General features: G+C 41.2%; 1 protein-coding gene across 4 annotated transcripts in view; it reads right to left on the bottom strand.

Annotated features, from left to right (window-relative positions):
• The window catches only part of crb1 (crumbs cell polarity complex component 1), a 29,783-nt gene that overhangs the window by 11,369 nt on the left and 2,310 nt on the right, over positions 1–16,104 (bottom strand). For 2 of the 4 annotated variants that reach the window (XR_010897898.1, XM_067416079.1), the window contains exons 2-12: positions 12,061–12,657; positions 11,266–11,461; positions 10,020–10,159; positions 9,595–9,777; positions 6,470–7,399; positions 5,513–6,066; positions 4,737–4,902; positions 3,437–4,355; positions 1,681–1,725; positions 367–489; positions 40–166 (exon numbers count right to left, since the gene is read on the bottom strand). Coding sequence is in view for 3 of the 4 variants with exons in the window: in XM_067416079.1 (XP_067272180.1) it covers positions 40–166; positions 367–489; positions 1,681–1,725; positions 3,437–4,355; positions 4,737–4,902; positions 5,513–6,066; positions 6,470–7,399; positions 9,595–9,777; positions 10,020–10,159; positions 11,266–11,461; positions 12,061–12,657 (3,980 nt within the window). In the remaining variant the exon portion in view is untranslated. Of the gene's footprint in view, positions 1–39; positions 167–366; positions 490–1,680; positions 1,726–3,436; positions 4,356–4,736; positions 4,903–5,512; positions 6,067–6,469; positions 7,400–9,594; positions 9,778–10,019; positions 10,160–11,265; positions 11,462–12,060; positions 12,658–16,104 lie in introns of those variants that run through there. The other 2 variants (XM_067416081.1, XM_067416080.1) reach the window with 2 other exon arrangements.

A 16,104-nucleotide genomic window follows, 5' to 3' on the forward strand; every position in this document is an offset into this window, starting at 1 on the left:
CCAAAACAAAGCCCCCATGTAAAAGTAAAGGTCGCTTACGTCGACTTCACAGGTCTCGCCCGCGAAGGTCATTTCACAGACACACTGGAACTTGTTGACCATGTTCTGGCAGTAGCCGCCATTCAAGCAAGGGTTGGATCTACATTCATCAAGCTCTACTTCACACCTAAGTGACAAATGCATAGAGAAAACAAACCTTGTTATTTCTAACTTAAATATTATGGCTATACAAAAAATAATACAAATATCCTGATCATTCTAACACTGGTACTGCAATAACATGCCTACTTTCTACATAACTACTCTGAAATTCATTAACACATGTTTATTAGATCATGTGAACAAAGAAAGAGAAGGAATAATCACCAGTGACCCGAAAACCCAGGGAGGCAGTCACACATCATGTTGGTGTCAGAACAGTTCCCTCCATTGAAACAAGTGTAGTTCTGCTGTTCATCACCACAGATGGACACCGGGAGCTTGGGCGGTCTAGGGATGGGGAGGATGAGGGAAAAGAAAGAAACATAACAGATGATGAAGAAGCTATCCTCTCCTCCTGAGACCCATGTAAGGGGCTACTACCTACCCCCCTATATCCGCCCCTACTGCTTTGTCCAGCACAAAAGAGGATTAGCCTACTATTAGAATAATTACATTAGCATGTGAATGGACTTCTGACCACAAGACAAAGAGAATACAAAAAACTGTCGCCTTATGCAGGGATTAACATACAGCTAATATGGAGACCCCCCATTGTTATTCTGTATGGACAAAGATATGATTTGACATATCTTGTCAAGTTTTTGGAAAGGAAATGTTACTTATTGTGGTTTTCTATTATTTTACAGAGACAATCTGAAATTGAGACAGAAAGGTAGAATGGCAGAAAAAGAAAAAGTAGGAAGAAGAGAATGAAAAAAATACTGCAAGAAAGAAAGAAGGAAATAGATATGAAGAGAAAGGAAAGTATTGGAAAGTAGGACGGATGTAAGAAACAAAGGGTGTAAAAAAACAGGAAGGAAAAAATGAAGAAAAGAAAAGGCAATAAAGAAGGGAAATGAAAGTAGAAAAAGACAGATATGAAGGAAGAGAGGAAAGAGGCAGGAAAGAAAGAAAGCAGGGCAGCAATTAAAGAAGGGTTAAAGGGGACAAGGGAAGGAAGGAAGGAAGGAAGGAAGGAAGGAAGGAAGGAAGGAAGGAAGGAAGGAAGGAAGGAAGGAAGGAAGGAAGGAAGGAAGGAAGGAAGGAAGGAAGGAAGGAAGGAAGGAAGGAAGGGTAAAAGACGAAAGAGAGAAAAATTGTCATAGTTTTCAGGCATGAAAGAAATGGTAAAAGTAGTCTGAAGGAAGGGAGGCAAGAAAGAAGGATTAGAGAAGGAAAGGATTTGAACAGAAGGAAGGCAGGGAAACGGTAAGATAGAGGAAAAAAGTAGGATAACAAGAAAGAAGAGATAGAGAGAAGAAATGAAAAGTATGAGGAAGGGAGGGAAGGATTGTAGGAAGGAGGTCTAGGCAAAATAGAAGAGGTAGAGACAACAAAAAGGAAATGTAAGTAAGAAGGAAATGAGAAACGCAGGATGATGACAGGAAAGAAGGGATAGAGAAAGAGGAAGGAAAGAAAACAAGAAGAGTGTATAAAAAGGAAAGGATAAATAAAAGTCAATAGTAAAACGCCACTTACACGCTCCTGACAACTACGTACCACGGAGTCTCTTCAATCTGAGTGCTGTTGTGAGACAGAGGGAACAGGAAAGAGACAAACAAACAGCAAGCGTCATTCTTTTTTTATGCAGCAAAACTTTACACCAAAGATCTCTCTAACTCTGCAGTGGGGAAAAGATAGATCTATTATGTCTCCCAGCTGCCTGCAAGGCAGTTTCAAAGGAATGCTATGAAGCAGTCTGGCAACAAAACATGTTTATGAGATAAATGGCTGCAGACTTGCCTTAGATGCCACCCCGAAGGCCTAACGCAACAACTGGAGGATGGGCACTCTCAACAGACACTATTACTACCATTACCGCTTTCAAATGACACGTATGGCAACAGACACATCTCTGCAGTCACGCTAGCATAAACAACACCATAAAAGCAATTATATGATTTGCATTACCTTTATAACAAATCAGTCCCTTAGGGGTCCTGATTCATTCGAGTTGGTTGTTTATTTGATGGGAATCATTGTGTGAGGTTTGTGGCCCGTTTCAATGCACAAAGTCTAAATTTATGTCTGCAGTCTCTTTCCTTTGAAAAGTGGAGTAGCTTTTTAAGACTAGCTATGGCTTTTTAACACCAGGTTGATATCTTATCTAAGGAAAGTCTCTTCTTGACTTGGTTCAATGTTTTGCAGGAGGGACAAACGTGACTCCTTACAGATGTACCGGTGGATTGCCTTGGTGTAAAGTTTCAAATCAGGGTTGTGGATTCACACAACCTCCGCAATGTCTGCTAAACTTAGATCGTAACTCCTTACCCAACTCTGTCTTCAACCGATATAAACAAAAGTGCCTCCTCAAAACTCACCACCACAGTTTTAGCGTAGTACAATAAGAGCAATCTATTTGTATCCCAAAGATATTTTGGCCCACTTGGTATGCCTCAGGTCCCTCTTTCAAGTTTATTCTAATGAAATTTTTCCCTTGTTTAATTGCCCAACTGTTGAAGGTTTAGTTCACCCAAAAATGAAAATTAGCCCATGATTTACTCAACCTCAAGTCCTCCTAGGTGTATATGACATTCTTCTTTCAGACAAATAAAATCTGAGTTATATTTAAAAACTCCTGGCTAATCCAAGCTTTATAATGGCAGTGAATTGTTGTTTCGTGTATGTAGTGCATCTATCCATCATATAACTGCTACACACGGCTCCGGAGGATTAATAAAGGCCTTCTGAAGCGAAGTGGCGCGTTTGTCTAAGAAAAATATTAAAAAATGTATAGACTAAAGTAACTAACTTCGGGCGGTTTGCAGTACGCACTGATTTACGGCGGAAGAGTAACCCTTGACGCATGCGCATTGACGAACAAAGAAGCGCAGAGGATAGAGCAAAACCAAACACCGGTCATGAATTAGAAGTCTAAAACAAGAATTTGTAAAGAGAAATGGCGGAGGATTTTGATATAACAGAAGAGGGGCTTGAGTTTGTTGCCCAGCCCTATCCGCGAGAGGCGTCAAAGCGTGCGATGCTTCTATACATCTCGTCAGGGGTTACTCTTATGCTGTAAGTCAAATTGCGTACGACAATGGTGGGGCCAGTTACATGGCAAAGTTTAATAATTAGGGTCAGGGCAAATCTTGAGAGCATCTGCCATGCAGAGTTAACTGGCCCTCAAGGGCTGGATTTGAGGAACCCTTGCTTAGGGGCTTGTTCAAATCCCTAACTCTGAGTATGACCAATAGCAATAATGAACATGTCTAATCAACTGCTTGAGACTTACTTGCAATTTGGCCCGGTAAACCTGTCGGGACAGAGGCATGAATAGCTGTTTAAGCCATGCAAGCAGGTCCCTCCATTTGCACACTTTTGACCGGCACATACGTCCACCTTCACCTCACAGTTGGTGCCGGTGTAGCCACTCTCACACGTGCAGCTGTATGTGAGGTCCTGCACACTGCAGTATCCATGTTGACAGGGGTTGGAGGCGCAGGTGTTTGTATTCAGCTCGCAGTGATCACCACCCCAGCCAGGAAGACAGAAGCACTGAAAAAGGTTGAAGTCATCGTCACAGATGCCTCCATGCAGGCAGGGGTTGGGTTCGCACACCATTTCACCAACACAGCCAGTCTGGACAGGTTTCTCTGATATTTTATTGAACTTCTCTTCCTGGTTACGTGGGAATCTCACCTCGGACTGGTCGTAATACGGAAGCACGATTCCACCAATCTCAACATTACTCAGACAACCAATCAGATTCCAACTAGAGTCCGGGCCGAGTCCTCCTAGCATGATATCTGTTCCCTCTCGGAGAAAGTCTAGATTTCCCGTCATTGAGTCAGATACAGTAGGCTCATCCTTTTCGTCTAAGGGAACCAAGATCCACTTGGAACTGTTAGCCCAAGGACTGGCCATTAGCAGCTCTACAACATGCCATTCTCCATCGGCCACTGGTCTTGGGCTGTGCAAGGTCACTGGTGACAAAGATGATGAAGAAGAAGGTCCACTTAACATCTCAAGCACCAGAGAACCATCTTGAATGGATACCGTCACAAAGTCTGGCCCACTCTCCGCATGCAACACTGCTGCATTGCGTTTACGCGTACGGATGCTAAAAACGATGCTGGTCAGGTGGCGGGAGATCAGTCCATTCCCGTGGTATACAAGGGTAGTGTTGTCCTGAAAAGTCACGTTTGAAATGCCTGTGTAGAATAAAGGCAGATGTAGTTTACATAACACATAAGTCTCTTAGCCTGCTACTTAAAGGGTTAGTTCACCCAAAAATTATCCCATATTTTACTCCATTTTAAATGTATACAAATTACTTCTTTCAACACATTTTGAATTATATTAAAAAATATTGTGACTCTTCCAAGCTTTATAATGGGAGTGAATGGTACCTTAGATTTTGAAGCCTAAAAAAGCACATCCATCCACCATAAAAGTAATCCATACGGCTCCAGGGGGTTAATAATGGCCTTTTGAAGTAAAGCGCTTTGTTGGGCTTCAAAATCTAAGGTAATCAAATACTGCTTAAGTACTGTGTTTTATACATCTGAGATCACATGTTCTAAAATACTCACATTCATAACCCTGGTTGAGGGCCCGGCATGTTGCTTGTGGTGGGCAGGGGGTGAGTTCACACCAGCTCACCTCTTCGCAGTGCTGCCCTGCTGTGTTAGGAGGGCAGTTGCACGCAAAGTTGTCCCATAGAGAGAAGCACATGCCACCATTCTGGCAAGGATTTTTCTGGCACAGAAAAACAAGTGACAGATACAAAACTGTCATTAAAATTATCCAATGAATTCCAAATGGTTTAGAAGATTTAAAGATCAAATGTTTGTTAAGCTATTTTTAAATTATGATTAGCTTGTAGCTTAGGAGGCTACAGTTTTAAAGTATACTACATTCAAGCTGACCTTTAAATAATTTAGTTAGCTACTCTAGTAGTTGCTAATAAAATATGGCCAATTACACCAAAGCTATGTAAGGGGACAATATATTTACAAATACTTTCAGATTTTAGTATTTCTGCAATTAACACTTATTTATACAAGGTCAAATAAATAGTGATGATCAACAGTATTTGATAATATTTAATACATTTAAATTAAAAGGCTCAGGGACTTAAATTAACTAGTGAATATTTTTTTGGATTAGTGCCTCAGATCACAACCATATTCTGAATCTTTTTTGCATTTGTTTCGTAATTGGCATGGCCATAGTCTTGAATGCAAACGTTCATCCAGTCCAGAGGATAATAGCTTAATAAGGTAAGCAGGTTTTGTCTACATAGCTGCCAGAACCTAATCATTGCCCTGCTGCGGTTGATAGCTCATGACATATAACTGTAACTTACAGAGCAAGAGTCATCACTGGGGCAGCCTTCGGTAACATCAACCATGCGGTCGGGTCTGTATGACATAACAGAAGCATCAAGTGGGAAAAACTCAAGCTTCCTCCCATTGAGCTGCAAGTCTTGTAAGCACCCTTTAAAGGGCCCACCGAAGGCAGATGAATCTTGTCCATCAAGCAGCCCGCCAACATAGATCACATCCCCAAAGTTAACGGAAACAGGTTGAACATCCATTGCTCCAAACTCATGATCTGACTCCTGTAGAGTTATCATACCCGTCTTGATGGTGATGCTGACGAAATGGCTCTCGCCATCATTAACCACACTTTCACCAGTAACTGTCTTAAAGTTATTGACTTGGACTGTCAGTTTTCCCTTTTCCAGCCACATCCGCAAGTATTCAGTGGTGCTGTTGGCAAGCAGCACCAAAAGACCAGATTCCTTCCGTGTACGTAAGAACATGGACAGATAGAGCATGTCTGATTCCAGTTGGTCGTTGATGGTGAAGACAGCATAGCTTGAAGAGTCTTCGTGGCCAAATCTGGCAGTAATATACTCTGTGTACAGAAGAGAAGACATACAACTCTTTTAGAGTTTCTAGAACTGTTCTTGTTTTACAATTGTAACTTGGACCCTTAGAGGAAACATTAAGATTATCCCAAGGTTTATGAACTTTTACATTTATAGTAGAAGAGGAAGTGAGGAAGAAGACACAAATTTTAAAGAGTTTCTAGAACTGTTCTTGCTTTACTATTGTAACTTGGACCCTGAGGGGAAACATTAAGATTCTCCCAAGATTTATCCTATGATATTTTTACATTTATAGTCTATCAATGCATCTACACTAGAAGCAACCACAGCGTAGCTCTGTTAAAGACAAGGCATTTGCAACACCGCTGTGGACGCTCCCCGTGTAGATGTAGACATGGTTAATGGGAGGTCAATCCCTGGTGTCCTTACCGTCACCACAGTTTTGACCCACATATGGTCGCAGACATCTGCACTGGTAAAACTGCCAAAGGTTAACACACTCTCCATGGTTCTCGCATGGGCCAGAAAGGCATCGGTCATAATGGCTGCAGCCTTGCACAACATTTACCGCTGAGCTGCTCAACCAGTCCTCCGGTACCATCAGCTGCGAGTCCACAAACAAGTCCCTCATGCAGCCGATGAAGGAGCCGATGCCCCCTCCCTCGTCCAATCCTCCAACAAAGGTGCTTTGTAGAGCTGACTCCAGCTCAAGGGCGCCGGTATCCACTTGGGCTGTTGTACCACAGTTATCTGCATCCTGGCATGGCTCCAACAGTTGCAACAGCAGGGTACCCTCTCCAAGTACAGCCTCTACTGTGTGCCATTCGCCATCAGATACATCCTGAGGCAGCATCAGAGTCCAGCTGGTTGTGTCTGTCTGAGGGTCACTCCTAAGATCAAGAAGCAGGTGTGTCTTCTGCAGCTCTAGGCTGAGTATGACCCCTTCGATACCCCTCTGGAAGAGTACCGTGTTTTCCAGCACTGTGCGAAAGCTTAGTGTGATATTAAAGTATGTTTCAGTACCCAGCAGCGGCGTCTGCAGGTGCAGGGATCCTCCAATCGTTTCAAAGGAGAATACAGTGGATGTCTGGCAGTAAGAGCCGGTGTAGCCTGGCTGACAGATGCAGCTGTAGCCATGTACACCATCGCTCAGGAAGGGCATGCAGGCCGCCCCGTTCTGGCACTCGTGACCCTCGCAACCGATCAGGGGCTCACTACAGTTGCGGCCACCATAGAGGACTCCATCATCCCTTTCAGAGAGACAGATGCATTTGTAGCTGCCACGGAAGTCCTCACATGTGGCTCCATTATGACACGGGTCGGTGGTACAAGCAGTAGTATTTTGCTCACAGAAGGCACCTTGGGAAAAGCGCAGAGTGGAATTCAGTCAAGTTTCTTACAAGTAAACATTAACAAAGATTGTTGGCCAAGAATAAACTGTAATTATAAAACAAGACTCTATTGTTTTTATCCTTAAAACTATTTGTTGCATTTGTGCCAATGCCGGAAAACGATACATAACTAAAGACTGGCTTATTCCAGGGATAATGAAGGCATGTTTTAGTTAATAATCCCTCAGGAAAACAAATATGTCAAGCTGATTGCATTACACTCATGCAACTTTATGCCAGAGTGGATACCAACTGAGTTTTGTGTCTGAATGAGTTTAAAATACCTGGATAAAAAATTAATAAGGAGCATTAATATATCCAATGGAAACCAGGATCATTTGCTACACAATCAGATGACCTAAAATCATTGCAATTTTAATCATATCTTCAAATAAAGGACACTTTCCTCCAACACAACTGATTTCACCACTGATTTCTCACTGAGAATGTGAACAAAAATTCAAATAACAAAAACACTGTGAAAAATTACCTGAAATGAGCAACAGGACACTCCAGATCCAAACTAAAACTTCCATGGTATTAGAAGTCTACCATTCAGCAACCACACATCTGTTTAGTCACATTGCCTTTTGATGGGTCCATCTATACCAAAGGCCATCCTCACAGACAGCCGTCAATGTACATTCATTCCTTCAAGAAAAACTGTATACTGCAACACTAGGCCCCCATGAAAGCCAGCTCCCGGGGGATTAGCTTAATGCAACCTGAGCATCTTACAGTGGCGAAGCCCAATTATAGCCTCCGCCTCTGACTCATGTCCTGAAGCTGGTAACCAGAAGTTCAGGCAGAAAGACACTTTTGCATAATCCAAACAGTAAAAATTATTTTGCAGTTAAATGTTAAGACTTAGACTTATCAGAGAACCAGTAGAGTGAATTTGTGCTGAATGAAGTGTTGTACACACTCAACACAACGCTGGTTTTTTTTAACCCAAATTTGGACAAATATTGATTTGATGTTTCGCCATGAATTTGATTTGATGTTTCGTCATGAAACAGGAAGTTGCTGTAACTCAGGCAAACAATGGCCCTGTCCCAAATGGCACTTTCAGTCTTGTGGACTTACAATGGCCGCTGCGTGCGCGTGTCTGTTAAGTCCATGAGACCGGAGGATGTCCCTTTTGTCATTTTAGGTCCCAGAAAGGTGCTCACGAGCGCCCCCTTAGCGGCTGTTTTGTGCCCTCGATACGCACTTCAGACGAGTCCGCACTGGTGCGAGCTACGCAGTGGACTCCTTCCCGGCAGTCAAACCGACATTACGTCGTGAAAGTGCGGACTCAGAGGAAGACTGTGAGGGTTTAGGGTGCCATTTGGGACAGGGCCAATGTCCAATCTGCCCCAAACTCTGAGTCCTGTCCTGAACACATGTCCATGCCCATATTCAGTTATAGTTATTGCACCACCTGCTGGCAACAGTACGTGACATGTTTATCATGGTCATGGACTCCTAACAATATATTAAAAGTGTCAGCAAGTGTTAAATAGGCTAGAAACATGTTAGCAACACTTAGCTAAGTGCTAAAGCATGCTATTAACGCAATGAAACGGGACGTTGCTGTAACTCAGGCATGTAATGTCCAGTCTGCCCCAAACTTAACGTGCAACATGCTAGTAACATTTTAAAACATACTAGCTACACTTAGCTAAGTGCTAAAGCATGCTATTAATGCAATGAAAAAGAAAGTTGCTGTAACTCAGGCATGCAATGCCCAATCTGCCCCAAATTTCACGTTTGATACGAGTCCTGCCCTGAGCACATCTACATGCCAATATTCAGTTATAATAATAGCGCCACCAACTGGCAACAGGAGGTGTGGTGTTTAACACTTTGATGCACTACTAGCATCATACTAAAATATGCCAGTGAGTGCTAAACATGCTAGAAGCATGCTAAAACATGCTATTATTGAGTTATACAATCAAGCATACAATGTCCAATCTACCCCAAACTTCACGTTTGATAAGAGTCCTGACCTGGCCTGAAGACATGTACATGCTAAAATTTAGTTATACTTCATACTTACAGTTACAGTCAACACTTAACAGTATAATCACTTATAATGATCCTGCTTTTAAACAATGTCACACTTAGTAAATGAAGTTTAAATCAAAAGTTTAAATGGTGCTGTGAGTCTGCAAATACCTGAAAATCCTGGTGGACACTCGCAGATGAAGCCAGAAGCATGCCTGGGGTTGTATCGTGTAGGAAGCAGGGACTCTGTGCCATAAAGTGTCTTCCAAGAGCGCTCAATGCAAGTGCCTTCATTCAGACAGGGACTGCTATCACACTCGCTGACATCTGTCTCACAGTTACGACCCTCAAACCCTGGTACAGAGTAGATATGAGGACAGTCTTTTGGTGTTTTGTGTCCAAGTTTGCCTAGTTTATTTAAAGTCTTTACAATGATTTCAAATGAATGAACATTACAAGTATTGTATAAATACATACCAATCATGTACATAACCCTTTTAATTAAAATAAATGCAGAATCACAAAATTAAATTCTAAATTCAATCTGTTAATAATATTATATTCCAGTTTACCCAACTGAGCTCTATTATAGTCACCTGGCCAGCAAATGCAGGTGTAATTCCCCTTTTCATCCTCACAGAGGGCGTCGTTGAGGCAGGGTTGAGACCAGCAGGGAGGAGGTGGGATCTCACAGTGAACACCAGTAAAGTTAGTTTGTGAGCAGTCACAGCGGTAGCTATAAGATTATTTCAAAAATAAATATAGGTTATTTCATTTCAGGTATGCTCATTTTGAGCACATTCACAGAAAGATTCAACATAATGAGCATATTACAGTTTTATACACAACAATATAGTGGATGTGTTTTACACCTATCTGTGAGGGACTAGTTTTATTTATTTATCATTTCATTTACAAATATATTTTGTAATATATAAAAAAAGTATATTCTATACTTTGTTTTGCTCCCCCAAAAATATATTAGAAATTAGATTTATACTATATATTTATAATTATTAAAATAGGCTCAATATGTAATTTTTCAATAGAGTTCGAGTATTCAAACAAAGGTGTAGCTTGATGACGCCTTGATTTCGCTGCTCTTTTATTATGCCGTAGATGACCGATTCTGCTTCTTCTGGTCATGCGAATGTGGGGAAACGCATTGCCGTTTTATGTTATAATGCTACTCTGTGCGTTCGTCTCTGTAAGTTAAATATTGTGGATCTCACATAAACATGTCCCCCCAATATTGAAAAGAAAGTGATTATATTTTGCATTAAGAAAATGAAACCCATTTTGGACCATAAAGAGTTTTGCATTGCAACAGTTTAAAATTAAAAGAACAAATACTGCCATCATGTATACAAATTAAAATTGAATGTACACATTAAAATGTAAATTATATATGATATATATTTTTTCTGTGTGCAAATTTGAGGGGAATATTTAACTGTCATCCTTTTAATCATCAGAAAATGTTTATTAGAACAAAAACTAATTTTCTTTATGCAAAACATAATTTCAAATTCTGGTAACACGTTATTTTAAGATGACGTAGTTACACGTTACTACATGTACTTACTATAGTAATAACAGTAATTTATGCATAATTACAAATAAATAACCCTAAACCTAACTACAAGTAGTTCATTAATATTACTCTGTACGTATTTGAGTAAGTACAATGTAACTACGTCACCTTAAAATAAAGTGTAACCCACATTTTTTCCTTTTCCTCAGTGTGATTAATCCAGGACAGATTGATTGAAAATGATCAATTGTTTCCTGAAGGAAGACCTGTTATAAAAATACCAAAATTTTAACATATATTTATTGTACCTATTGATTTCATCCACACACAGAGCCCCGTTTTGGCATGGCTGGTCACTGCATTCATCAATGTTGGTTTCACAGCGTTCCCCCTGGAAGCCCGCCAGGCAGGTACACGAGAAGCCATTGATGTGGTCATGGCAACTGGCGCCGTGAAGACAGGGCTGTGATTGACACTCATCAATCTCAACCTCACAGCTGCTACCTGGAACATCAGAGACAGTGGCGTTGAGCGCAAAGATGCCGATCCGCTTTTTGTCGAGATCTCTGCATGGCTTATTACACATGCCATCTGGACAGGCCTCATCCTGGATCAAACAGACTGTAACTGGAAGCTTCCAGCCAGTCTTTAGGGTAATTTATATTCTGCCTACAGCTTTTCCGTAACTTGACCAAAAATGTTTTTAGGCGGATTTGAACTGTGAGGATTAACATCACTTGTTTAAAGTGACCAGGGCTTGTTGTCACATGAGGAGGTTGTCAAAAGTTCAATTGAACAACACTTGTTTTCCCTTGGACTTCGGTTCAAACTAATTTTTGTGGCAACTTAGAGACGACAGCATAACCCACTATAGGGTTAACATACTTGATAACCTCTCTTATTAGCTATATTAAGAGATCTTTACATGTATCAGTGCAGTGGTCCTTCATAAAACTAATGTTGCATTTCCGAGTGCAATATCATCATTCAGCCACAAGATGGCAGTGGCTACATTTGGCATTAGTTGAGACGTTCCACATGTCAGTCTAACAGGTGAGTCACACAGGGCAACAGTGCACCAGACCCTCCCTCCTTTCACTCACCCGTGTATCCAGGTCTGCAGAGACAGATGTAGTGCCCGATCTTGTCCTCACAGGTGGCTCCGTTCCTGCAGGGCCACGACACGCATTCATTTACCTCGATCTCGCAGCGCTTGCCCTGGAACCCCGGCACGCAGAAGCAGGTGGGGCCGTCCCTTCTGCTGCGGCAGATGGCGCGGTTGCGGCAGGGGTTCGGGGAGCATTGGTCCACCTCTTTCTCGCAAGAACTCCCGGTGTAACCCTCTTGACAGATGCATGCATACCCCGGTGTCCTGTCTTGCACTGCCAAACAGCGGACACTGTCCCCGCACAGCCCCTGAGCGCAGAGCTGGGCACTGGAATGACAGTCCTGTCCCAACAAGCCGGGCTCACACTGGCAAACTAGTTCCCCCGGGTGGGCGCCGGAGGGCTGACACGTCGCATTGCCCTGGCAGACGGACAGTTGGCAGAGAGCACTGGAAGAATCGCAATGTGTGCGGTGCAGGGCTGGCACAGGCGACTGACACTGGCACAGGAAGTCAGACGGGGCTTCCCTGCACTCTGCCCTGTTTTGGCAAGGCTTGTCCAGGCAGAACGTTGAGGTCTTGAGAAGTGTTAAACCTACAAGGATTTGCAAAAAGAAAAAAGAAACACTTTCACCTTCACTGAAAGTTGTCTGCTTCCCTATGCTGGACGGAAACTGTTACACTCTTAAATGTTCCAAAATGGTGGTTCACAGCAGTGCCATAGAACCATTTGACTTCACTAAAAGCTCTGTACCTTTCTGTAATAAGTTCCTAAAGGCATAGTTCAACCAAAAATGAAAATGTAATGTTTATCTGCTTAACCCCAGGGCATCCAAGATGTGTGTTTGTTTCTTCAGTAGAACACAAATGAAGATTTTTTTACTTCAACCGTTGCCGTATAATGCATGTCAATGGGGTGTTTTCTATGAAAAAAAAAAAAAAAATCACAGACATACAAATCCATATTAAACCCTGTGGCTCGTGATGGCACATTGATGTCTTAACAATCATTTGTTATGAGAAACAGAACTGTATTTTTATACATTTTTACCTCAAATACAACACTATGTATAAAAGCAGCGACCATGCCATCACTTCCGGCAAGGGCGTATCTCAATGGGATACAAGCAGTGAAAGTAATCTCTTGCACGTATCTCTACGCCATTTTGTGTAATTTGACCTCACTTACAGGCAGTGATGGCGCAGGGACGGATGATGTACATAGTGTTGTATTTGAGGTCAAAAATTGTATAAATACTGTTGGGTTTCTCACACAAACTGATTGTTTCGTGTCTTAAGACATCAATGTGTCGCCACGAGCCACAGGGTTTAATATGGACTTGTATGTCTATGTGTTTTTTACTCTCATAGTGGCTGTCATAGACATACACCCCACTGACATGGATTATACAGCAATGGCTGGAGTTAAAAATCTTCATTTGTGTTTTACTGAAGAAACAAACACACCTATATCTTGAATGCCCTGGAAGCAGATAAACATCACATTTTTAATTTTGGGTGAACTATCCCTTTAAAAAAAACACGGCAGCTTTTTGGGACTTTAGCTTATTCACCGTATCCCCAAGAGTTAAATAAGTCCAAACATACCATTCTCATCTCCGTGTGTGCCATAACTTTGTATGAAACACCCACCGCTAGCCTAGCTTAGCACAAGGACCGGCTCTATCTAGCCTACTGCTCAATAAGAGACAAAATAAAGCCAACAAAATAAAGACAAAATAAAGCAGGTTGTCACATTGGTTATGTTGACAGAAGTTAGGCTATTTTCCGGCGCTGTGTGGTAGTGTGCCGCTGCACCCAAAGTTCATGGATTATTACGCAGGAATGAGAGTATAGTCCCTAGCCATAAACTTTTCATTTTCAGTCGTTCTTAGTACACGATGTAACTGTACACATCCCAACATGTAAATATGAAAATGTTATTTTGTCTCTTATTGTGCAGTAAGCTAGATGGAGCCATCTTTGCGCTAAGCTATATAGGCTAGCAGTCAGACAGAGTTATGGCACACACAGAGATGAGGATGGTATGGACTTATCGGTGAATAACGGTGATACGGTGAATAAGCTAAACTCCCAAAAACTCAGTGTGTTCCTTTAAAGTGATAGTTCACCCAAAAAATGTAATAAGCCCATGATTTACTCCCCAACAAGCCATCCTAGGTGTATATGACATTCTTCTTTCACCCAAACACAATCAGAGGTATATTAAATAATTGAATTGCTCTTCCAAGCAATTCTTGCTTTCACACAGTAAGATAATTTATTATTATAAATCTATCCATTTTTGTCTTTACATGGTTGTGGGTGTCACTCTTTAAACTAAGAAGCTCAACAGGATGCTAGTGCTGTTGTATTTATTGTGCGGCGCTGCCCTTGTATGCCTTTCAAACATAACATACGGCCAACAAGCTTTGAAACAAAAGGCCAATAAGCATTAGATGAATCGGCTAATGAGCCAACTGGACTTAAGAGCCAATCAAACATCAGGTGATGGGCCTGTATTGTGCTTGGCCCATCCTAAAATAGTCACTGTAAGAACCACTGTGGTAATGGTGATTCTTCCACTTGTGAAATTGGGGGATTTGTGCAGGATTTGATAATCACATGCGCCAAATGATAATATCCATACTGCAAACAAGGTACAATTCTTGTTCAATTACACAGACTGCAGGAGAAACCCCTTGAATTGAACATCTTTGTCTGCAGCATGTTAGAATCGTGTTGATGATCTCGTGCTGTGTAGTGTATATCTGTGATTGTGTTTGAGCTTTGAGCACCCCTAATCAGATCACAGGGTTTATGTGACTATAGGATTAACCTGTTAGTCCCATCTGAGGAGAGCTGTGGTTGCTGGACCCCTTTAATGAGAGCTGACCATTGCTAAAACAGAAGCCGGAGCCTGAGGAAGCACTTTAACTTCATGCAGTCAGTTATCCGCTTGATAAAACTAACATCTGTATCAGGTGCAATACAGTGAAAAAGTTTGTGTGGTCTTAAAAGTGTGTCTTTTTACACATTTTCACAGCTTTTCTGTAGCCAAAAAAGTTTGATAAGTTATTGCCAGAGTGTGATAAATAAATGCTTGCTTGCTAAAATAAATCACTTATAGCATAGTAACTACTTCTCAAATGATGTCTTTATTGAACAGTACACTGACAAAATATAATTTTATCTCATTCATGTTTTTGTACTTACACTAATCTATCTATCTATCTATCTATCTATCTATCTATCTATCTATCTATCTATCTATCTATCTATCTATCTATCTATCTATCTATCTATCTATCTATCTATCTATCTATCTATCTATCTATCTATCTATCTATCTATCTATCTATCTATCTATCTATCTATCTATCTATCTATCGACTGTATTGACTTCCAACCATCAAACTTTAAACCGAAACTCTTCAAAGTTTAAATTTTTTAAACTTTTCCTAACTTTCTGGTCCGGCTTTCTCAAGCCAATTTAAAGTTTGTCTCAACAATTTTTTTAAATCTAGTTTCCTCTGAAACAGGAAGACAGGGCAGGACAAATCGAACAGCCCCTCCTCCTTTTTTAATACCCAATTGCGCTTTGTTTATATCACAGCTCGGCAGAGCCGTTGAGCTCGTTAAAGCCGCAGTTTCCTCCAAATCTCTAACAATTTAATAGTCTAATATCATTCTGTGCAGAATTCACATGGGTCGTATACGTTTTAGTATGCACAGGCTCACACATTTAATAAGCTTTGTGCTATCATGGCTTTGTCCCAATTCAAAAGCCATGCCTCCGAAGGACGCAAAGGTTGGACTGAGCATTGTTAAATGGGACGATCTCGCCTACAGAGGATTGCTCTTGTCGCATAGCAACTGTGACAGCTGCTGTTGATGAGTAAAAGTAAAATTTGTACTAGACTTATTAAACTGTCTACTGTCTTAAATATGTTCACCATGGTCCATTTCTGTATACAAAAGAGTAGTCTATAAACTAAATATAATCAAAAAGCTTTAAAAGTATATATATATATATATATAT

Source organism: Pseudorasbora parva, chromosome 14, assembly GCF_024679245.1.
Source record: "Pseudorasbora parva isolate DD20220531a chromosome 14, ASM2467924v1, whole genome shotgun sequence".
Classification (NCBI taxonomy): Eukaryota; Metazoa; Chordata; class Actinopteri; order Cypriniformes; family Gobionidae; genus Pseudorasbora; species Pseudorasbora parva.